Consider the following 22,683-nt stretch of genomic DNA (forward strand, 5'->3'; position numbering starts at 1 on the left):
TAGAGAAAGAAGAAGGCCATGAAGGCTGAAAAAAGTGTACCAGGTTTCATTCAAAATTGATGAAGAGTGTTTAGGTTAAAATTTGCACACTGGTTACTAAAATGATAATATAGGAATTTTTCTTTTTTTTTTTTTTTTGAGACTGAGTTTCACTCTTATTACCCAGGCTGGAGTGCAATGGCGCGATCTCGGCTCACCGAAACCTCCGCCTCCTGGGTTCAGGCAATTTGAGTAGCTGGGATTACAGGCACGAGCCACCATGTCCAGCTAATTTTTTGTATTTTTAGTAGAGATGGGGTTTCACCATGTTGACCAGGATGGTCTCGATCTCTCGACCTCGTGATCCACCCGCCTCAGCCTCCCAAAGTGCTGGGATTACAGGCTTGAGCCACCGCGCCCGGCCCCGGAATTTTTCAAATGTATGAAACCATAGGAACAAAGAGAACAGCAGAGGAAGAGGAAGCAAACAATCATTTCAACAAGTTTTTGGAAAGCAGATGGGGGAGTAGTGCGTGATTTGGCAACATGGAGCTACAGCCTGCAATGTTATAAACAGGATGAACAATGAGCGAAGTGATGTACCCCCAAAGAGTGCTTAAGAGGCTCAAAACTTGGCATAGTAGAAGGTGGGATTGAGGCATGGTACTGACAACTGGTGGATTGGCTAAAAGTTTGAAATCAGAGATATCAAGATGCCCATGATGCGTTCCCACCCTGAGCGACAAAATAACGATTTCCCACCCTGAGCGACAAAATACCACCACCACCTAGAATTATAGAGGGTCATTCTCAAAGAAAATGAGAGGAACAGCCATGGAACTTGGGGATACCCAAGACAGTGGCTAGGAAGGGTGAGGCAAAGCTGGAAGAAGAAAATGTAAGTGAAATGTTGCAAAAGAACAAATTAACCCCTCAGTTCCTCTTCTCATATTTCACTCCTACAATATTCTTCAGTCACTTGGTAAGAAATTTGGAAGAGTCTCTTTAGGAGAACTCAAATCTCTACTCATAACATCATGGGGGCCCAACCTAATAAATCAGCTTCCAGTGTTATGGTAGTAAACCAGTTCTCTGGGAGGAAGTATGCTCTTGCTTGAAGAACTTTTTAGCCAGTAGTTCAAGACCAACCTGGCCAACATAGTGAGACTCGATACCGATAGGGAAAATGATAACATTTATAAGAAACAAGCCCAGGGGAAGTTTACAAAGAGAATGTCTCTAAAAGAACTTATAAAGAATTTAGTTAAAGAAGCAGGTAAATGATCCCCCCAAAAAGAGAAATACGAAAAAGGGAAAATGAACAAAAAGAATGGTAACATAAAGGTAAGTCCAGGGCCGGGTGCAGTGGCTCACGCCTGTAATCCCAGCACTTTGGGAGGCTGAGGCAGGCGGATCACCTGAGGTTGGGAGTTTGAGACCAGCCTGACCAACATGGAGGAACCCAGTCTCTACTAAAAATACAAAATTAGCCAGGTGTGGTGGCACATGCCTGTCATCTCAGCTACTCAGGAGGCTGAGGCAGGAGAATCGCTTGAACCCAGGAGGCAGAGGTTGCAGTGAGCCAAGATTGTGCCATCACACTCCAGCCTGAGCAAGAGGAGTGAAACTCCATCTCAAAAAAAATAAACAACAACAACAACAACAAAGGTAAGTCCAAAAGAGCATATTCTCAATAAAATAATAAAGGAGTCCAATTTTTAGGTGTTAAAAAAGAAAGAACTAAAATGGGTAAGTTGATAGGAGAAAAACATGAATGGAAAACAGGTTATTAGAATGGCTACTAAATGATAATACAGGAGTTGCTATCAATAAGTCAGAAGAAGGAAATAAGTTTTTATTAGTTAAGTCAGAAGGAGGAACAGTAAGTTGGAAGGAGGAAGATCAGAACTAAAGTGATCTAAAATTATTTTACTGTCCAGAAGGGAGGAAAAAAACCATTCATCTTTAAATATGCTTATTAAAATGTATAGATAAACCACTAAAATAAATAAATTATAGAATTGCAAACAAGCATAAGAAAAAAAAGTGTAATAAATAGGAGGAAACTGAGCTGAGTATGGCAGCTCACTCCTCTAATCCCAGTGCTTTGGGAGGCCAATGCAGGAGGATCATTTGAGGCCAGGAGCTCAAGAGCAGCCTGGGCAATATAACCAGGCCCTGTTTCTACAAAAAAAAAAAAAAAAATTAATTAATTAACTAGGCTTCATAGTGTGCACATCTATACTCCTAGTTACTAGGGAGGTTGAGGCAGGAGGATCACTTGAGCCCAGAAGTTCAATGCTGCAGTGACCTATGATCACACCATTGCACTCTAACCGGAGTGACAGAGTGAGACCCCATCAGAGGTGGTGTCAAAAAAGGGTGGGGGAAATCATCCCCCAAAAGACAAGAAACCAGCACTTGAGGTTCTGGCCAGTGCAATAAGACAAGGAAACTAAATTAGAAGCATAATGATTAAAAAGAAGGAAATAAAACTCTCATTTTTAAAATAATATCATTTGCCACGGAGAGAGCTCTAAAGAATTTATATGAAATCCCCCCAAAATAATAAGAGAGTTTAGCAACGTGGCTGATCTCATGATCAATATACAAAAATCGATTGTAATTCTGCAAACCAGTAACAACTAGAAAACATATATTTTAAAAGATGCTATTTACAGAGAAAAAAATAAATATCCAAGACTAAAGTTAACAAAAGATATAAAAGACCTACACCTACAAATTGGAAAATTTTACAAAAGAGTGCCAAAGATGACCTAAATAAATGAAGAAATATCCCATGTTCGTGTATAGAAAGACAATATCACAAAGTTATCTCTTCTCTCAAATTGACCAATAGATTTAGTCCAACCTCAGTAAAAATCTGAATCAGGTTGTCATGAAAATTTCCAAGTTATTATATATTGCATATAGAAGGGTAAAGAGCTAGGTATAGTCAAGGCACTTTAGAAGAAGAAATTTCAAAAAGAGGACTTCGCTTACCAGAAGTAGTATGTGAGACTAAGACCATGGGCAAAAGAAAGACTATTCAACAGCCAGGTACGGTGGCTCACGACTGTAATCCTAGCACTTTGGGAGGCTGAGGTAGGCGGATTGCCTGAACTCAGGAGTTTGAGATAGCCATGGGCAACATGGTGAAACCCCGTCTCTACTAAAATACAAAAAATTAGCCGGGCATGGTGACATGCACCTATAGTCCCAGCTACTTGGGAGGCTGAGGCAGGAGAATTGCTCAAACCCAGGAGGCAGAGATTGCAATGAGCCGAGATTGCTCCAGCCTGGGAGACAGAGTCTAAAGAAAGAAAAGACTACTCATCAGGTGCGGTGGTGTGTGCCTGTAGTCCCAGCTACTCAGGAGGCTGACGCTGGAGGATGACTTGAGCCCAGGAGTTCTGGGCTATAGTGCGCTATGCTTATCAGGCATCTGCACTAAGTTCGGCGTCAATATGGTGACCTCTCGGGAGCGGGGGACCACCAGGTTGCCTAAGGAGGGGTGAACCGGCCCAGGTCAGAAACGGAGCAGGTCAAAACTCCTGTGCTGATCAGTAGTGGGATCTCGCCTGTGAATAGCCACTGCACTCCAGCCTGGGCAACATAGCAAGACCCTGTCTCTAAAAGAAAAAAGTAATAAAAAAGAAAGACTATTCAACAAAAACAAACAGGAAAAACTGGAAAACAAAAAACAAATGAATCCTTCCCCCATACCATATACTAAAAGGAATTAAATGTCAAATGCAAAATTTCAAATTCTATGGAAAAAAAAATACAGATGAATATCTTTCTGATCTTCAGTAAGTAAAAGTTTTCTTAAATGAGACAAGGAAAAGTACTAACCATAAAATGTCGGCCAGGTGTGGCGGCTCATGCCTATAATACCAACACTTTGGGAGGTCAAGGTGGAAGGATCACTTGAGGTTAGGAGTTCAAGACCAGGTGACATAGTGAAACCTCATCTCTACAAAAAAATTTAAAATTAGCCAAGCATGGTGGCACATGCCTGTATTCCTAGCTGCTGGTGAGGCTGAGGTGGAAGGATCACTTGAGGCCAGGAGTTTGCAGGTGCAGTGAACTATAATGACACCCCTGCACTCTAGCCTGGGTGACAGAATAAGACCCTGTCTCTTCAAAAAAAAAAAAATTGTTAAATTTAACTACATTAAAACTACAAATTTTTTTTTTTATCAGAAAACCACTTTAAAGAAAATGATAAGAGGAACAATAATCTACAGGAAGACAATTGGAATATAAATAACCAAACAATGGTTGATATCAAGTCAAGAATATATAAAGAACCAGAATCAAGGAGAAAAAGACAAATACCCTAATAGCAATCTGAGCAAAAGATATGAACAAATCATTTTACAAACCTATGATTAGAAAGCATATGAAGAGGCCGGCGCAGTGGCTCACACCTGTAATCCCAGCACTTTGGGAGGCTGAGGCAGATGGATCATGAGGTCAGGAGTTCAAGACCAGCCTCGCCAAGATGGTGAAACCCTGTCTCTACTACTTCAGCCTGGGTGACAGGGCAAGACTCAGTCTCAAAAAAAAGAAAGAAAAAAAGAAAAAGCATTTTCAGTATGGATCCAATTTTATAAAATATTTCTGTCTAGCCCATCTAATGTTAATAATAATTCTTTTTTTTTTTTTTTTGAGACGGAGTTTCGCTCTTGTTAACCCAGGCTGGAGTGCAATGGCACGATCTCGGCTCACCGCAACCTCCGCCTCCTGGGTTCAGGCAATTCTCCTGCCTCAGCCTCCTGAGTAGCTGGGATTACAGGCACACGCCACCATGCCCAGCTAATTTTTTGTATTTTTAGTAGAGACGGGGTTTCACCATGTTGACCAGGCTGGTCTCGATCTCTTGACCTCGTGATCCACCCGCCTCGGCCTCCCAAAGTGCTGGGATTACAGGCTTGAGCCACCGCGCCCGGCAATAATAATTCTTAATGGGTAAGAGTTGAGATAATTTATTATTGTCTTTATACTTTTCTTCATTGCTTGAATTCTTTAAAAATTGGCTGGGCATGGTGGCTAATGCCTGTAATCCCAGCACTTTAGGAGGCCAAGGCAGGTGGATCACCTCAAGTCAGGAGTTTGAGACCAGCCTGGCCAATATGGTGAAACCCTGTCTCTACTAAAACTACAAAAATTAGCTGGGCATGGTCGTACATGTCTGAAATCCCAGCTATTCAGGAGGCTGACACAGGAGAATAGCTTGAACCCGGACGGTGGAGGTTGCAGTGAGCTGAGATCATGCCATTGCACTCCAGCCTGGACAACAAGAGCGAAACTCTGTCTCAAAAAAATAAAAAGCATGTATCATTTTACAAACACAATTCAGTGTGTATATAAAGAGACAGAGAGACAGAAACAGCTAGAAACTGTTAGCAACAATAGCTTACACAGTGAGTGCTTACTGTTTGTCAGGCACTGTTCTGATCATTATTATTATTATTATTATTTTTTTTTTTTTTTTTTTTTTTTGAGGCTGAGTCTCTTGTTGCCAAGGCTTGAGTGCAATGGCACGATCTCGGCTCACGGCAACATCTGCCTCCTGGGTTCAAGCGATTCTCCTGCCTCAGCCTCCTGAGAAGATGGAATTACAGGTTACAGGTGGCTGCCACCGCACCTGCCTAATTTTTGTATTTATTTTAGTAGAGACGGTGTTTCGCCATGTTGGCCAGGCTGGTCTTGAGCTCCTGACCTCAGACGATCCACCCAAGGTGCTGGGATTACAGGCGTGAGTGACTGCGCCTGGCCTGTCCCTGCACTGTTCCTAAACTCTACATGTATTAGCTCGAGTCACATAAAATAGCTAATATTTGGCTTTTTTTTTTCCTAAGACGGGGTTTCACCATGTTGGTCAGGCTGGTCTTGAACCCCCGACCTCAGGTGATCCGCCCGCCTTGGCCTCCAAAGTGCTTGGATTACAGGCATAAGCCACCACAGCCGGATGGCTTTTTGACTTACGAAAGTGATAATTTCACGTTTCATTTTATATTTATTTCTTTAATCCTTGAATAACCCTAGAGATAAAGGTGGAGGGCTGCTAGAAATGCCAAGCGAAATCAAGTGCCACTCCCTCACATCACCCCGCCCCTGCTCCCAGCCTTGTCCTCACACCCCCCCGTCCAACGTCAGGATGCACACACAGCCTGTTCCGAGATGCCTTAAGAAGGAGCATCAACCATCCCCTGCGTGCTGAAGCCAGGACATGTGGCCTTGCTCTAACTCAGCTGGAGTCATTTCAGGGTTTTAGCAGGTACCCCAGAAATGAAAGCCAAGAAACACCTTGGGGTACAACCCCCAATCGAGTCCCCATCCATGTCCTCCCATGCTGGTACTGAGGCAGGCACATCCAACAGTTTTATGTTTATTTTCAGAAAGTGATGAAGACAAAAGAAATATATCCAGACACCACTCTCTGTACAATAAATAGCCTCCCCCATTCAAAAAAAAAGGAAAAGAAAAAGTAAACACACACACACACACACACACACACACACACACACACACAACCACCATAAACAATATCTTTGCCATCCCCCCTTTCCAGCCCCTTCCTCCACTCCCCACTGTTTGAGCAGGGGGAGCCCAGCCAGCTGCCCAAAGTCACCTGAGTCCTCTCCCTGATCCTGGCTGGCTGATGGTTATAAAATACATGTATTTGTTCTTTTCGGATCAGGGATTAACACACAAGCCGACAACAAGTTTGAAAGTTACTGTACAAAGGAAGAAAGTGGCGTCTCCTCATCCTATGTCCCGCACCTGACCCTTCCCACCCCACTAGAAGCAAAAAGCTCCTTCATGTCCAAGACTTTCTTGTCTTCTTTTCTCTAGCTGAAAACCAAGAGCAAGAAGCAGCACCAGGTAACGACTGTAGTCAGGGCAGAGGAAGGGGCAGGGGACACCCCTCTCAGGTTTCATCGTGGGTCAGGAAGCAGCCAGTGAACCCCAATATCCTCTTGAGTCCTGCTTCCCCAGCCAACTACTATACAGAGAAGGGTCAGAGGGAGCGTGGGGCTTCTCAGGCCTTCATCTGTTCCTAAATGAGTTGGCGTCCTCCAGTCTAGTAACACTGTTTCTGTTTGTTTCACCATGTCATCTGCTCAGTTGGGAAAATAGTTATAAAACTGGCCTTCAGCTTCCTTATCAAAAGGAGAAGGGGCCCCAGCAGGGGAGGAGCTGTCACCGCTGGAAGGATAGGGGGACACACGCCTCCTCTTAGAGTCTCCTTCGCCCAGTCCTGAATCACTGGATTCCGGCCGGATGGGGGCGATCTCAGTCCACACCGAGGGGAGACCCTGGTCTTCTGGTCCCTGCCCCTCTGAGCCTCCAGGGCCAGATTCCATGGGCAGAGTCCGCATGGGGCGGAACCAGCTGGCTGGGCCCATCTTGGGAGGATACTGGGGGGCCACAGGCCAGCCAGCTCCGGGTGCCAGGACCTCCTGGCCTCGGTAGTAGGGCATGGTGGGCCCAGGGGGAGAGGGCAGGAATGTGGGCTTCATGCTGACTGCTCGAAACTCAGCGTCATAGCTGTGGTCTCGGGGGGTCCCCAGCCAGTAAGGCTGAGGTACCACATCCTTCGCCTGGCCAGGAAGGTCGGGGTAGAAACGGCTGGGAATAGGATACTGGTTCGGTAGGAGAGGAGAGTAGTGATCTCCCCCAAGGAATTGACAGTTGGGTCCAGGCGGGGAGGGGATGCTGGCGTCAACAGATGTATACATGCTAGGGAAAAAAAGGCAAGAAAACGGGTCACAAGCAGAACCAGTCACCTGTGAGCCAACCTGTTTCACGTGTCCCTTCCCTGACCCGCCTTCCCTGCCCTGCCCACCTCTAGCACCTGCCCCCAACTCTCCTGCTCTTAGGGACAGGGAGAGGATGTGTCTCAGGACGGACCAAAGCTGAATTGAACCCAGTGGCACTTACGACTCAAAGTTCTCCCGGAATCCTTTGGCAAAAGGGTTATTATCAATTTTCAGCTGAGTAATCTAGAGAGAAGGGAATAGAGTCACCGGAGTCCTGAGTCTGGGGCTCGGGAACTTCCCAAATCCACCCCCAAGGGAGACAGGGGACCCCATTCTGTCCTCCTCCCCACCGGGGCTCAGGCGGCCCTCACCTCGGCATTCTGGTAGGCGGTCACGGCAATGAACTGGGTTTCTTGGAAAGTAAAGATATGGGTATTGGAAGCACTGCAGGCGGCCTCAGGTTCTCCGTCGTTCACCTCGACAATGTGCAGCCGGGGCTGGTACTTATGGAGGGACTGGAGCACAATCATCTGCAAACAGAGCGAGATGGTCGAAGGGGTGGGGAGGAGGGACTTCGAGGATCCTCTTACCCCCACTAACAGCTGGCCCCACGTGAGGCTAGCAAGCGCCCTGAGGTCCCATCCATTCCCTTGCCCTGACGCCATGTAACTTCCCCCAAGCTTTCCAAATCCAGGGTCTGGACTCTATGGGGCACCAACTCTAGCCTCTTGCCCCCTCTTCTACCCCAGATGTCCATCAGGACCAAGGTATCAGCATAAACAGGGCTTTCAGAACAAGGGCATTTTTCTTTTCTTTTCTTTTTTTTTTTTTTGAGACAGAGTCTTGCTCTGTTACCCAGGCTGGAGGCAGTGGTGCAATCTCGGCTCACTGCAACCTCTGCCTCCCAGGTTCAAGCAATTCTCCTGCTTCAGCCTCCAGAGTAGCTGGGATTACAGGTGCCCACCACCACACCTGGCTAATTTTTTATTTTTAGTAGAGACAATGTTTCACCATCTTAGCCAGGCTGGTCTTGAACTCCTGCCCTCATGATACACCTGCCTCAGCCTCCCAAAGTGCTGGGATTACCAGCGTGAGCCACGGCACCCGGCCAGCAAGGGCGCTTTTAACAGGACTATTCAACCTAGAGAAACTCGGCATCTATCCCCTGGGACCATGGTGCCTCCTCTGTGCCTTCCATGGTGCTGGATCAATGGCAACCTGCAATTTGGTGAAGAAACCCTGAGTCTGGGTTGGCATTTGTGGCCTGAATGTGACCCCTGCCCAAGATTCAGCTTCATCCTATCTCATCTTCCTCCCACAGTGGGTGAGAAACAGCCAGAGTTTAGGAAGGAAGAAAAATGAACCACACTGGCCTTGCGGACTTGGAGATCTCAGACCCAGGGTGGGGACGGGGTCGGGGGTGGCAAGGCTACCTTTTGAAGAGCAGGTCCTACCTGGGTCACGTTGTTGGACGCCCCCTTGTTGTTTGTGAGCTTTAGTTTCCCAAATGAAACTTCCTGGCGCATCCAGTGTGCTCCCGTGTTGGGGGAATCTGGGTGGACGTACAGGCGGTTTCCTGTGGACAGTTCACCACTTTGACATGCAGCCCCTGGGACAGAACCCTGGTGATACGGGTCTTTGCCTGCCCAGAGAGGGACGTGAGGAAGGGCACAGGGGGAGGACCAGGCAGGGAAGGGCAGACGACTCAGAGGACAGACTAGAACAAAGCAGAAAGCCAGAGGTGGGACGGAGTGGGAGGGGGATTTAAAATCTGGGCATTGGGGGAAGGGGCTTGGGGGGCCCACCAGGGGGCGCCCAGTCCCAGAGAAACAGAGCCCACAGCTCCCGGGGCCGCGCACCTGGCATGCTGCCCTCGGCCTTTCCACACTGCACCCACTTGCCGCTCTGGTACCGCCAGTGGTGCTGGTCCACCAAGACCACATCCACAAACATCCTGTATTGACTGGTGGGCTCCAGCCCAGCCACGGTAAATGACAGGAATGGGAACATCCGCCTGGAGAGAAGAGAGAGACCCCCCCACCCAGCACTCATCAGCCCCAGCTCCACAGCCAGTCCCTGCAACAGTGCCCAGGCATCAGTGGTGCGCTGTAGCCGGCTTCCTCCCACTCACAAGAACCAGCTGGAAGGTGTTTAGGGAGTTTGCCAGCCAGTGGTTAAACACAGCCATAATTAAAAATTAAATTACATAAACTTGCAATTCAAGGCATTATATTAACAATCAAGGTAGGCCAGGCACAGTGGCTCACACCTGTAATCCCAGCACTTTGGGAGATGGAGACGGGCGGATCACTTGAGATCAGGAGTTCAAGACCAGCCTGGCCAACACAGCAAAACTCCATCTCTACTAAAAAGTACAAAAAAAAAAAAAAAAAAATTAGCTGGGCATGGTGGTAGGTGCCTGTAATCCCAGCTACTCAGGAGGCTGAAGCAGGAGAATTGCTTTAACCTGGGAGGTGGAGGTTGTGAGCCAAGATCACACCATTGAACTCCAACCCGGGCAACAAGAGCAAGACTCCAACTCAAAAAAAAAAAAAAAAAAAAAAAAAAAAAGGTAATAAAAACTCTAAAGTCATCACTGCCCAGTTATTTCACCAGGTTTTACTATTGTCTGTGCTGTTGAGGTTCCTTCCGGCTATCACAGCCGCATGGAGGAGGTGCTAGATCACAGCACACTGTGCGTCTCTTCGCAGCACAACTGTCTTCAGTTGCTTAAAATCATCCATAGCAGGAGTATTTACCCCACAGGGGTCAGCAAACACTACACATCAGAGCTTTCTAACATGTTCTTTCAGAGGGTCAGTTGCTCGACATCTACCTGTACACCCGTGTCCCTACCTTAGCTGCTTCCCAGAAGGGGCACCAGCCAGCTCTCCACAGGCAGTTCCTGGTAGGTCCTCACACCTCAGTTTCCCACCCACCCTCCCTGCTGTGGCTCTTACAGAGCTAACGCACTCCCAGCCCCCTGGCACCCACTCACAGGCCCCCTCTCCCATGTTCCTGGCCCTGCCATCTGTGGTGTGGCGTGCCCTCAGCCTTCAGAGAAGTTGCACACATCCTAGTTGAACAGGGAGCTTCCCACCCACCTAAAAGAAGGCTCTCTTGAACACGGGGCTCATACTCAAAGTCCTGGTTTCCAGGAAAAGTTGAGGAAGTTAGGGGGTGGGATGCTGTGTGATTCCGCTATCGTGCCAGAGTAATAGACTCAGAAAAGAAGCACTCTCCTACTCTCCCCACCACTAACACCGTCACTACCCGCATCACCACCATCACTACAACCAGCGCCATCAGCACCAGCAGCACTGTAACCACCCATCACCACCATCATGACCACCGTCACTATGACCATCCCTCTACCATCACAACCACCACCACGATAACCACAGTCTCCACCGGCACCATCTACAGTCACCACCTTCCCCATCACAACCAGCACCTCCACCAGCACCTGTTCCATCACCAGCTCCAGTGGATTAGCTTTCTCTTCTAACCCAAGCAGGAAGAGCAGAGTTTTCAGAATGGCAGAAGCTAATCCTCATCAGAATTACTTTTCATTTCCACACACTTCCCCCTCCTCTCATGAGAAGCCCTGAAGGATAGGAGGAAGGGGACCTATCAATGAGTCAGGAAACCTGGAGGAGGGAGAGTTCCAGGGGCCCAGGAACAGTTTTTGAGGGATTTCTTATCCCCAGAGGTCCCCAGGACAACTTCCCTAGCAACCTTAGGAAGGTGTCCTAGAAGGGCGCTGTCCCACACCGGTCTTCCCCGACTCTCTTGAGTTGAGAAAAAGAGATTACTACCCTATGACTGGGGATAAGTTAATTCTCAAACCAAATCTCAGTTTCTTCTTGAAATGGAGTTTTGTTCTGTCACCCAGGCTGGAGTGCAGTGGCACGATCTCAGCTCACTGCAACCTCCACCTTCCAGGTTCAAGAGATTCTCCTGCCTCAGCCTCCTGAGAGCTGGGACTCCAGGCACGTGCCACCACAGCCAGCTACTTTTTGTATTTTTAGTAGAGATAGAGTTTCACCATGTTGGCCAGGCTGGTCTTGAACTCTGGACCTCAAGTAATGCACCCGCCTCAGCATTCCAAAGTGCTGGGATTGCAGGCGTGAGCCGCTATACCTGGCACTCCCAGCCCCATGGCGAGGAAGAAACTTCCTCAGTTTCTTCACATGTAAGTGGAGAGTCTGACTTCTGTCCATCTTTCCTCTGAAAACTGTTAAAAAGTTCCAAAGATGGCTGGCTGGCCACGGTGGCTAACACCTGTAATCCTAGCACTTTGGGAGGCCAAGGCGGGTGGATTGCCTGAGCTTAGGAGTTTGAGACCAGCCTGGGCAACATGGTGAAATCCCACCTCTACTAAAACACAAAAAATTAGCCAGGCATGCACCTGTAGTCCCAGCTACTTGGGAGTCTGAGGCAAGAGAATCACTTGAATCCGGGAGGCGGAGGTTGCAGTGAGCTGAGATGGAGCCATTACATTCCAACCTGGCCAACAGAGCAAGACTCCATCTCAAAAAAAAAAGAAAGAAAAAAAGAAGTTTGAAAGATGTGAAACTTAGGTCTTCCTTCCTTAGGTCCTACCTCCATCCACCTTTTCCCAGAGCCAGAGCTGTCAAAGTCCTCTGGCCTGGCTGGAGGAGCAAGACTCAGAGCCCTGGTGCCAGGCCTGAGTTCCAGAGGTTTGGTGCAATGACTGACTTGAGAAATCAAAGGTCAGAGACTAGGCTTTGGACAATGGAGGATGGGAGAATATTTTCAACCCATTGTCACCATCTATGATGGTGTCGAGGGTTCTCAAATGTTTCCTATATCATAACCAGTTCCTATCCAAACTTGTAGGAATAAAGGAATGAAAGGGAATATATTCATTAAACCTCTACTTATACTCCAGCCAGTTTGTCAAACCAGTCTGTTAAGACATATAATGTTATTTCCAATTTTATATTTGAAGAAACTGATGCTCCAAGAGATTTGGTGACAGTCCTTGGTGGAAGGGCAGAGGTGAGGTCTTCTGGCTGCGAGTTCATGCTGTGGTCTCCATTTCTTCATATTAATTTTTTTTTTTTTTTTTTTGGAGACAGAGTCTTTCTCTGGCCCCCAGGCTGGAATGTGGTGGCATGATCTCGGCTCACTACAACCTCTGCCTCCCGGGTTCAAGTGATTCTCCTGCTTCAGCCTCCTGAGTAGCTGGAATTATAGGTGCCCAATACTGTGCCTGGCTAATTTTTGTATTTTTAGTAGAGACAGGATATCTCCATGTTGAGCAGGCTGGTCTCAAACTCCTGACTTCCCGTGATCAACCTGCCTCGATCTCCCAAAGTGCTGGGATTACAGGGGTAAGCCACTGTGCCTAGTCCATACTGATTTTTTTTTAAGAGATGGAATCTTGCTATGCTGCTCAGGCTGAACTCAAATGCAATCCTCCTGCCTTAGCCTCCCCAGTCACCTGAGTGGGGTAGGCACTCACCACCACACCCAGCTCATCCTGTTTTTATTGCGAGTAGAGGGAAAGGGAGGAGACACAGGAAGAGGCTGGGGAAAAGGGAGAGAAGGGAGATCTGGGTTTCTCCCTAAAAGTCTAGAATCACCACCAGCTGGAATCCCAAAATAGCCCCTGATTTACATGACACTTTGCTGGGAAGGAACCGAGAGTGGCGATGGGTCTGGTGCCAAATCAAGCCTTTCTAAAAAACCACTTGGCATCCCACCCTCATAAGACAGGGTGCAAGACCCCACATTCCTCTGCTGGCCCTAAGAACTAAGTAGCCTTGGGATGGTTCACAGGGTCATCGTACTGCTCAGATTCTGAGCTCCTGGCACAGGTTCTGCTTCACTGTAATTAAGGGCAAATTTAAATAACAAGGAGATAGACAGATCTTCTCAGTCGTACTGGTAAATGTTTAAAAATTGATAATATCATCCAGGTGCGGTGGCTCATGCCTGTAATCCTAGCACTTTGGGAGGCCGAGGCAGGTGGATCACCTGAGCTCAGGAGTTCAAGATGAGCCTGGCCAATATGGTAAAACCTCGTCTCTACTAAAAATACAAACATTAGCCAGGTGTGATGGTACACGCCTGTAATCCAAGCTACTCAGGAGGCTGAGGTGGGAAAATCGCTCGAACCCGGGAGGCGGAGGTTGCAGTCAGCCGAGATCATGCCACTGCACTTCAGCCTGAGCGACAGATCGAGACTCTGTCTCCAAAAAATAAATAAATAAATGGATAATGTCTACTGCTGATGAGGCTGTGGGAAAATGAGTCCTCTCATAGACTATCGATGGGGGTGTAAATTGGCACCACCTTTTGGGAGGGTTTGTATCTACCAAAGTGCAAAATGTGCTCGGGCATCAAGGGACTTCCTCCTCTCACCAACCTCAGATCCACTTCATAGACTCAGACGGTCACTGGCAAACAGCCAGACAAAAAGCAAAGCTAGGGCCGGGCGTGGTGGCTCACGCCTGTAATCCCAGCACTTTGGGAGGCCGAGGCGGGTGGATCGCAAGGTCAAGAGATCGAGACCATCCTCATCAACATGGTGAAACCCCGTCTCTACTAAAAATACAAAACATTAGCTGGGCGTGGTGGTGCGTGCCTGTAACCCCAGCTACTCAGGAGGCTGAGGCAGGAAAATAGCCTGAACTCAGGAGGCGGAGGTTGTGGTGAGCCGAGATCACGCCATTGCACTCCAGCCTGGGTAACAAGAGCGAAACTCCATCTCAAAAAAAAAAAAAAAAGCAAAGCTACAGCCTGGGCAACATAGGGAGACCCCCATCTCTACAAAAAATAGAACAAAATAGCTGGACATGGTGGTGTGCGCCTGTAGTCCCAGCTTCTCAGGAGGCTGGGGCAGGACGATTGTTTGAGCCCAGGAGATCAAGGCTGCAGTGAGCCATAATCACACCGCGCTCCAGCATGGGTGACAGAGCAAGACCCTGTTTCATTTAAAAAAAATAATAAATTAAAGTTGTTTTCACTTGCTCCAAGAAAAATAAAACCAGTTAAGCATGCTTAAGCCTAAAAAAAATTTTTTTTTTAGCTGGGCACAATGGCTCACGCCTATAATCCCAGCACTTCGGGAGGCTGAGGCAGAAGGATTGCTTGAGATCAGGGATTCGAGACCAGCCTGGGAAACATAGTAAGACTCTGTCTCCATAAAAAAAAAAATTTTTTAAAATTAAGATCTGAAAATTTGGGCCAGGCACAGTGGCTCATGCCTGTAATCTCAGCAGTTTGGGAGGCCGAGGCAGGGGATCACTTGAAGTCAGGAGTTTGGGACCAGACTGGCCAACATAGTGAAACCCCATCTCTACTAAAAATACAAAAATTAGCCAAGTGTGGTGGCTCATACCTGTAATCCCAGCTATTCAGGAGGCTGAGGCAGGAGAATCGCTTGACCTTGGGAGACAGAGGTTGCCGCGAGCCGAGATCGCGTCACTGCACTCCAGCTTAGAGGACAGAGCGAGACTCCGTCTCAAAAAAAAAAAAAAAAAAAAAAAAAAAAAGATTTAAAAAGTTCTTGACTAAAGTTATCCATGTGGGTTCGGATCCATTCCTGGCCCATGAAAAAATTTATAAATAAAAAAAAAATTAAAGTTCTTGAAGTTGGGAATGTGGACAAGAAAAAATCATAATGACATAATGACTGTGAGGGTAGCAAGGATAGCGTAGGACTGAAATTGTTGTTTTACCAACCCCTGTCTTCACATGTACAAACCCAAATGCAAATTTGAGCTTAACACAACACAGCTACCCAAAGTTATCTTAATTATAATAATCAACCAATCACACCCAGCAGAGTGGGGATTGCCAGCAATTAATACACACCCACACACTCACAGAGACACAGGCCTCTCTCTTCCTCTACTGAGAATGTCTACCATCAACGATTGTATACTCTCCAACACATTCACAACACACACACACACTGCCACACAGAAACCCTCGCACAAGCCTGTGTGGGGCATTAACAGGCTGCCCCCAAACTCCTCAGACACAAACATAGACACCAAAGTCTCCTATTGGGCCAACCCATCGTTTTGTTCTCAGTTCCCCTCTCTCAGCCCCATTTGAGCTGCCTTAACCAATCTCCAGACCCGGGAATCACCCCCTGTTCCCTGCCCCATTTCTGCTCACTGGGGAAAGCGGGTCACTGGCGCTGGTCAATGCCCAGGGATAGCTAGGGTGGGTGGGAGAGGAAGGATCTGGGACGGTGTGAGTCAGCTCAGGCGAAAAGCCGCCGGGCTGTAGGTGGGCCTGGGGCGGGGGAGAATTTTTCAAAAAGGAAGAAGGCCATGGGTGATGTGGTGTGACTGGTGGGTCACTGGAACCCACGGAGGGACAGGCCACCCCACAAAAGCAGGAGGGCGGAAAGGAAGCTGTGCTATGAGCCCAAAAGCCTGTTTTGAGAGGAAATGGCCACTGACTTCCCAGATCTCAGGAACCCAAGCTGAGAAGGTACAGGGGTGATCGGGAGCTGGTGGGCCTGAATTGGGGTGGTGTGTCCTCTGTCCCCTCCATGGCAGCGTGGGGCTCCTGAGGCCTGATCCAAGAAAAAGCAGCAAAGGAAACAGTGAGGAGCCACTGCCCACTTCAACAGGGACTCCGCATTGCCCGAAGTAGCCCCTCAGGATGGAGCAAAAAGTGGGAGGATTGTGAAACACACACACACGTTCATGAAGCAATCAGAGAAACTTGGTGATATTTAGGAAACTCTTTTCAGGTTTGCTAACAGTATTGTGTTCATTTAAAAGCCATTTTTAGAAGTGCAGAGGTAAAATAATATCTAGAATGTACTTAGTAATTACTATATTACTGATACAGTAGCAGACAGAAGAGCCCAAGTGAAGACGCAGAAACAAGACTGGACTTGTGTTATTGACAATTGTGCAAACGGGGTGATGGAAGTATGTTACATTCTTCTGTCCACATTTGTATGTAGTAGAATTTTTCATAATAAAAAAAGTATGTGTACGGGTCTAAAAGGAGGACCAAAAAAACTTGTCAAGTGAGAATTACTCAGCAGGAGCACCAAGGAAAGGAGGCCCTATGAGTAGAGATGGTGATACACACTTCAAAAACCATCCCCTCAAGTGCCTCCCCGAAGTGCTGGCTTTGCGGAGCTCTCTGCCTGTAGCTGGCTCTACTGGCAGAGAGGCAGCCCCCCAGCACTGGCTAATTCCCTGAAATGCTGGCTGATGCTCCATCCACCCCATGTTCCATCCACCCCATCCCTCAAGACTGGCAGGGGGAGGCTGAGGCCTGGCAGAGGCTGTGGGGAGACCCCGGCCAGGGCCCAGGGTGGGAAGACCTCCTGACCACACGACAGAGTGGAAGGTTCTGCTGGCCTGCTGTGTGATGGAGGGCAAGCCACTATGTCCCTGCAACTCAGTGACCTCAACTGTAAAATGGGCAGACTGCTTGGCCTACCTAACGCACAGTGAAATAATGGAAGTGAAAGCACTCTGAATGCATCATGGCCTTCGGAGAGTGTGGGTGGCTGTTTTTACGGGTGGCCATAGGGGGCCAGAGAAAGAAACCCAGACGATACCATTTGGGCTCTAGTGCCAGCTCTGCCTGCAGTGGGTGTGTTGTGTGACCGGGGAAGAGTCTCTTGCTGTCTCTGGGCCTGCTTCCCTGTGTATGCAGTGAGAGGGACAGGATCTTCTGGGTCCCTTCCAATTCAGACACCTTGGGAGCAGAAGCCTGGGCTGTGTCTAGGTACACCCAAAGGGTTACTGACTAGGGTTGCGGGGAGCAGAGAAGAATTATCAGAAGGCTAAGGAGATGAAGGATGAGCCATCAAAGAACATGCCAACTTCCCTGGGTTCATCCGAGGGAAAGTGGAACAGCTCAGCAACTTGAAGCCAGTTGTGGCTGGCAACAGGTTCCCCAGTCCCAGGACACCCCACAAAAATCATCTGGAACAAGAATGTTCCAGCAATGCCCAGATCCAATACCAGGCAACCCCTGGGGCCCAACACGGCCTTCTCCCTCTCCCCTCTACCCCAAGCCCCACATTTGGTATCCACACCTCCCCGACCTCAGACACAGCATCCTAGGTCCACCAATGGCAACAGCCCCTCCACACTGGTCCTCACTGGTGCCCTGCCCACATCAGCCCCACTGGAAGGGTGGGTGCACACAGCCCACATCAGACAGGGCCCACTCAGGGTTTGCTTACTAAACAAATACCACACAAGGCACAGCTTTCTGTTTCTTCTCTTGTGCAGGAGGCTCTATCCGGAAGCAACACCCTCAGCCCCAAACCTCCCTATCACGCACAGGGCTCAGAGACCCTGAGCCATGGAGCCATGGGACTTCCCTTCCCCACTTCTGCCGGCCGAACCAGTGAATATCTGGACAGGAGTGTGGGACAGTTTTTACCAGACCAGCCTCAAAGGGTGCGGTGTGGGGCTGGCCACCAGGTGGGACCCCTGGGTGAACTTCATCTGTCCAGGCCCGGAGCAGTTGTGCCTGGAAGGGATCTGTGCCCCCTACAAGCTTTACTGTCACTCTCATCCCCATACACACACACACACACACACACACACACACACACACACACACACCAGACATATGATCTCAAAGTGAGACCGGAAAGGAAACTTGGCGACTGCTTCTCCATGTCACCAAATCCCAATCTCCCCCCCCCCACACACACACACCACCATCACCACTAAAGCTGACCTGAGCACACCAGGGGCTGGGGGAGGTGGGCGCAGGGAACCCGGAGATAAGAGGCTCCCTTCCCCTCCATTTTCCCATACAGGAGACTGAGGCGTCCGGCGTCCGGTCCGCGCGGAACTCAGGCTTTCGCTGCCCGCTGCGACTCCTCTCCCCCTTCCCCTAAACAAAGGTGACTTCTCACTGCCCCGCACTCAGCGTCTCCCTCGCGATCCTCTGGCTGTCGGTGAAACAGCCTGGGCACAGACGCCCCTCCGGAGCTTTCCCTGTCCTCACTACAACCCCACTCCCCTGTCTCCCCACGCTGAAGCCAAAGCTGTGAGGGACACGGAGTCAGAAGCACTGTCGAGCCAGAAAAACAGACGAGACGTTCCCGTTCCGGGCGGCGGCACCCCGGGCCGGCGCGCCACACTTACCGTCCCTGCTTGGTGATGATCATCTCCGTCTGGTGCTGATTAAACTTGGACCACAACAGGTGGTTGTTGAGCGCGACTCTCAGCTTCCCCGACACCTCCAGTCCCGCGGGCAGAGCGTAGTCCTCGCGCGGTCCCGGGTAAAGCCCGGCGCGCGGGTCCGGGGCAGCGTAGCCCTCGCCCGGCGGGTAGCCCTCGGCGCCCGCGGGCGGCGGGAAGGACTCGCCCGCCCCGGGGAAGCCCGCCGCCTGGGGCCGCGGAGGGTAGGCGTAGGCTCCGAGGAAGCGGCTCGGCGGGGCGGGCACCAAGGCGCCCCCCGGGTAGGGCGACCCCAGGCTGCCGTCCCCGCGACGCTCTGCCGCGTCCTGCGTGCCTGGCTCTGGGTAGAAGTAGCGGTGCTGCGGGTCGGCGCCTGGCGCCCGGCCCTCGTCGCTCGCCGGCATCGGCTCGGTGCCCGTCAGCATGTCTCCGCAGCCCGTCTCCACGATGCCCATCCGGGGCGGGCTGGCACCTTCCCGCAGCCGTCGAGGACCCGCCCCTCCGCGCACGGAAGCAGGTGAGAGGGTCGCGTGGGCTGGGGTGGGCAGGGGGCGGGCGCCCCGAGGGCCGGGTGGGGGACCCCACTGGAGCCGGGGTTCGGACGCCTGGCTTCTGCGCCGGCGTCCGGCAGGCGCGCGGCAGCTCTCGGGCTTCCTCTCCAGCGGGCTGCTGTCACTAGAGTCGCGGCGCTTTGCTGTGGCTTTATGAAGCTCTCCGACTCCCCCAACCCCGCCACCTCGGCCCTGCTCTGCCTCGCCCCACCCCGCCCCCTCGTGGCTAAGACTAGGCAAATTCTGCGTGGTTGGCGAGGATTGCAGGGCCCCCTACGGTGGCGACCAGCGAGTGCCCGCGCGCGCGCCCTGTGGTTCGAAGACCTTGCTTTCTGGGAGCATCAACTCCGCCGCCTGACACATCAGCCCGTGGCTCTTTCCTGGACCCTCGAGGAAATTCAGCCCATCTTTGAAGGCTCAGCTCAAAGGCCCTCTCCTACAGGAAGCCTTCCGAGATGGCCCAGGTGATACTCGCTGGGCCTTCTCGTAGCACTCAGAGGCTCGGGGAGCTGGCACACTAGAAGCAGCTTTGACCATAAACATTCAACCGATCTTTATTGATACCTACTGTGCCCGGGCTCTGTGCTAAGTGGACTTTGGGGTGTCCCTCTTTCTCCCCACCAGAGGTCCACATATGCTGAGTCGGTCGCATCTTGTACCTCTAGCCCTGGAGGCAAACCTGGATGCTGATGGACGGTAGGAAGCATTCCTTAAAGCTCACTGCATCAACGGCAGCCAGGGGCCTGGCGGGGCCCACAAAAGCTCCCCCACCCCGCATGGCAGTCATGGGCACTGGAAGTAGCGTTGAGTGCTGAAAGTCCCAGGTCTGGCTCTGCCTATCAGGTATATGTGACCCGGGCAAGTCACTTTCCTTGCCTGAAAGTCAGCCTCACGTGCCTCATCCATAGACTGGGGGAAATAAACAGATCTACTTTTCAGGGGGGCCGTGAGCCTTACATGAGAGGGTGTGCGTGTGCAGCACTTTCCAATCTATTATTATACCTGGATGGAAAAGCTGCTTTGAACAGATTCAGAGCCGGCTGACAGGAAGGAAACCCACCACATGCTCTGAAGGGCTGCCTCGGGGATGGGAGGACGGAGGCTTTTCTTTCTCCATTTTCCTTTTATGTGAACTAATGTATTAGACTCCTTTTATGATGAAAACTCTCCTTCCCCCCCCCCCAATTGAAAATAGCATCATTGGGAGTTTTGCTGTGTATAAAGATGAAACATACTTATGTAGGAAATTTAAGCAGCACAGAAAAGTAAAAACAAGACTGTATAAATCGCCCCAAATTCCACCCGCTAAAGGCCAACAGGATTACCATTTCGGCGAACGCCGCCCAGGCAGCAGTCCTCGCGGACTCTCTGCCTCTGTCTTTTGCACACACGCACAAATATACAATTGATATAAACACTACACATGCTGCTTTGTAATGTGCACTTTTTTTTCCCCTCCACAAGGTGTCACGGAATATTTTTCATGTCAGTATACAAAGATTTACATTTTTAAGAGTACTTTGAAAAAGTACTTTAATAATTTTTATCACGTTTAAGTCGAACTTCTCCTCTGCCTACCCTCACCCCAGCCCTCCCCAGTTCTCCCCTGGGAACTGGCCCCAGCTCTACATTTCTGTCCCAGCCTGACAGGGCTTCACCCGTAGGGGCCCATGGGGACTCTCTGCTCCCAAATAGAGCTGAACCAAGAGGCAGGTTGGCAGGCAAAGGCAAAGCTGGGGACCCCAGGAGGTGGGCATGATCCGGGGAGGGTGGAGAGAGACAGAATCAGCATATCCCTTGAGGTTGGAGACCGGATACATGACAGTACCAGAAACACAGGACTGGCCGCCTCCCCAACACATCGCCTGCCATTTCTCCGTGCCTTAAGGAAGAGGAAAGTTTCTGCCTGATGTTCAAAGTGGGGCAGCATTGCTTGGAAGAGGGTGATTTGGGGACCCTTCACTACTTTTGGGGAAACATGAGAGCTTTCAGTAAGACCCTCCTGAATGGCTGAATCCCTAGGAGGGGTGAGACTGTTGAATGCCGACCCCTCTTTGGATGGACATTTTTGCTCAGTGCTGGGCTGCTGAAGACCAAATGGAGTCTTTTCCACACTAACCCTCAAGTCAAGTGACCCATCCCACTGCCTCTGAAAAGGATGACCGGAGCTCCCACCCAGTTTTCTGGAGGAGGTGGGATTATGAATCTCAGAGTCAAGTGGTCCTGGGGCCATGCCTCCGGAAGAAGAGGAAAGGCTGGGGGCAGTCTCTCTAGAACCTGATGGGCTGTTACAGGGTCTTACCGCCTGGTTCCTCAACCCCAGATTTGTCGCCCCCTCTCTCCAATTCCTTCCACCCAAAAAAGAAAGTGCTTGTGAAAAGCGGGGGCTGAGTGGCTCTGGTGTCACTGCTGCCAGTCCCGCCCCTCTGCCAGCTTGGGTGAGAAGAAGGGCCCTGCAGTGACACCTTCTCCTCCAGCTGCCACCTCACCCTCCTCCCAAGCTCTGGGCCTGGAAAGGTGGGAAAAGAGGGGCGAGGCGACCAGGCCCCCTGGGATCCCCTCACTTCCCCATGGCCGCCCCTCCCAGCCCCTCTATCCCATGAACACAGGAAGTGTTTATGAGGCTGGCCCTGTTGGTACAGTAGTGAAGAAACACAAGGTAAGTGTCCAGGAATGAGAGAGACATGGCCTCCAACCAGCATCCCATTTTATGAGACCGGATGGATGGTAAATATGGAAAATGGAGTAAGACACCAAACGCACACTGGAACCCAGGTCTCTTGACTCCCAGGCCGGTGCTCTTCCCACAAGAGTGAGGAAAAATCATACTAACACTAGAAAAGGTTTAGAAAACAGGCCAGACACAGTGGCTCACACCCGTAATCCCAGCACTTTGGGAGGCTGAGGTGGGTGAATCACTTGAGGTCAGGAGTTCAAAACCCACCTGGCCAACATGGCAAAACTCTGTCTCTACTAAAAACACAAAAATTAGCTGGGCGTGGTGGGTGCCTGTAATCCCAGCTACTTGGGAGAATCACTTGAACCCAGGAGGCAGAGGTTGCAGTGAACCAAGATTGCGCCACTGTACTCCAGCCTGGGAGACAGAGCAAGAGTCTGTCTTAAAAAATAAACAAAACAAAAAATTAGACAAGTGTGGTGACTGGCCCCTGTAATCCCAGCTACTCGGGAGGCTGTGGCAGGAGAATCACTTGACCCCGTGAG

The 22,683-nt window shown here is 50.0% G+C and overlaps 1 protein-coding gene across 1 annotated transcript; it reads right to left on the minus strand.

Annotated features, from left to right (window-relative positions):
- Positions 1–425: 425 nt before the first annotated feature.
- On the minus strand, positions 426–19,553 carry TBX21 (T-box transcription factor 21). Its single transcript, XM_003931206.4, has 6 exons — positions 18,875–19,553; positions 9,611–9,765; positions 9,206–9,327; positions 8,123–8,281; positions 7,933–7,994; positions 426–7,731 (listed from the first exon to the last, which is right to left on the minus strand). Exons 1-6 carry the CDS (start codon positions 19,363–19,365, stop codon positions 7,113–7,115), a joined length of 1,608 nt encoding a protein of 535 aa, XP_003931255.2. The 5' UTR covers positions 19,366–19,553; the 3' UTR covers positions 426–7,112.
- Positions 19,554–22,683: the final 3,130 nt, after the last annotated feature.

The sequence above is a fragment of the Saimiri boliviensis genome, chromosome 17 (genome assembly GCF_048565385.1).
Source record: "Saimiri boliviensis isolate mSaiBol1 chromosome 17, mSaiBol1.pri, whole genome shotgun sequence".
Taxonomy (NCBI): domain Eukaryota; kingdom Metazoa; phylum Chordata; class Mammalia; order Primates; family Cebidae; genus Saimiri; species Saimiri boliviensis.

What these genes read in the sequence shown, in the direction of transcription:
- TBX21 (XM_003931206.4), bottom strand. Translation starts at nt 19,365, where the DNA reads ATGGGCATCGTGGAGACGGGCTGCGGAGACATGCTGACGGGCACCGAG. An exon ending in ATCATCACCAAGCAGGGACG is followed by an intron (nt 9,766 to 18,874) that starts GTAAGTGTGGCG and finishes TCTTCTCTCCAG; the next exon opens with GCGGATGTTCCCATTCCTGT. An exon ending in CCGCCTACCAGAATGCCGAG is followed by an intron (nt 7,995 to 8,122) that starts GTGAGGGCCGCC and finishes CCTTCTCTCTAG; the next exon opens with ATTACTCAGCTGAAAATTGA.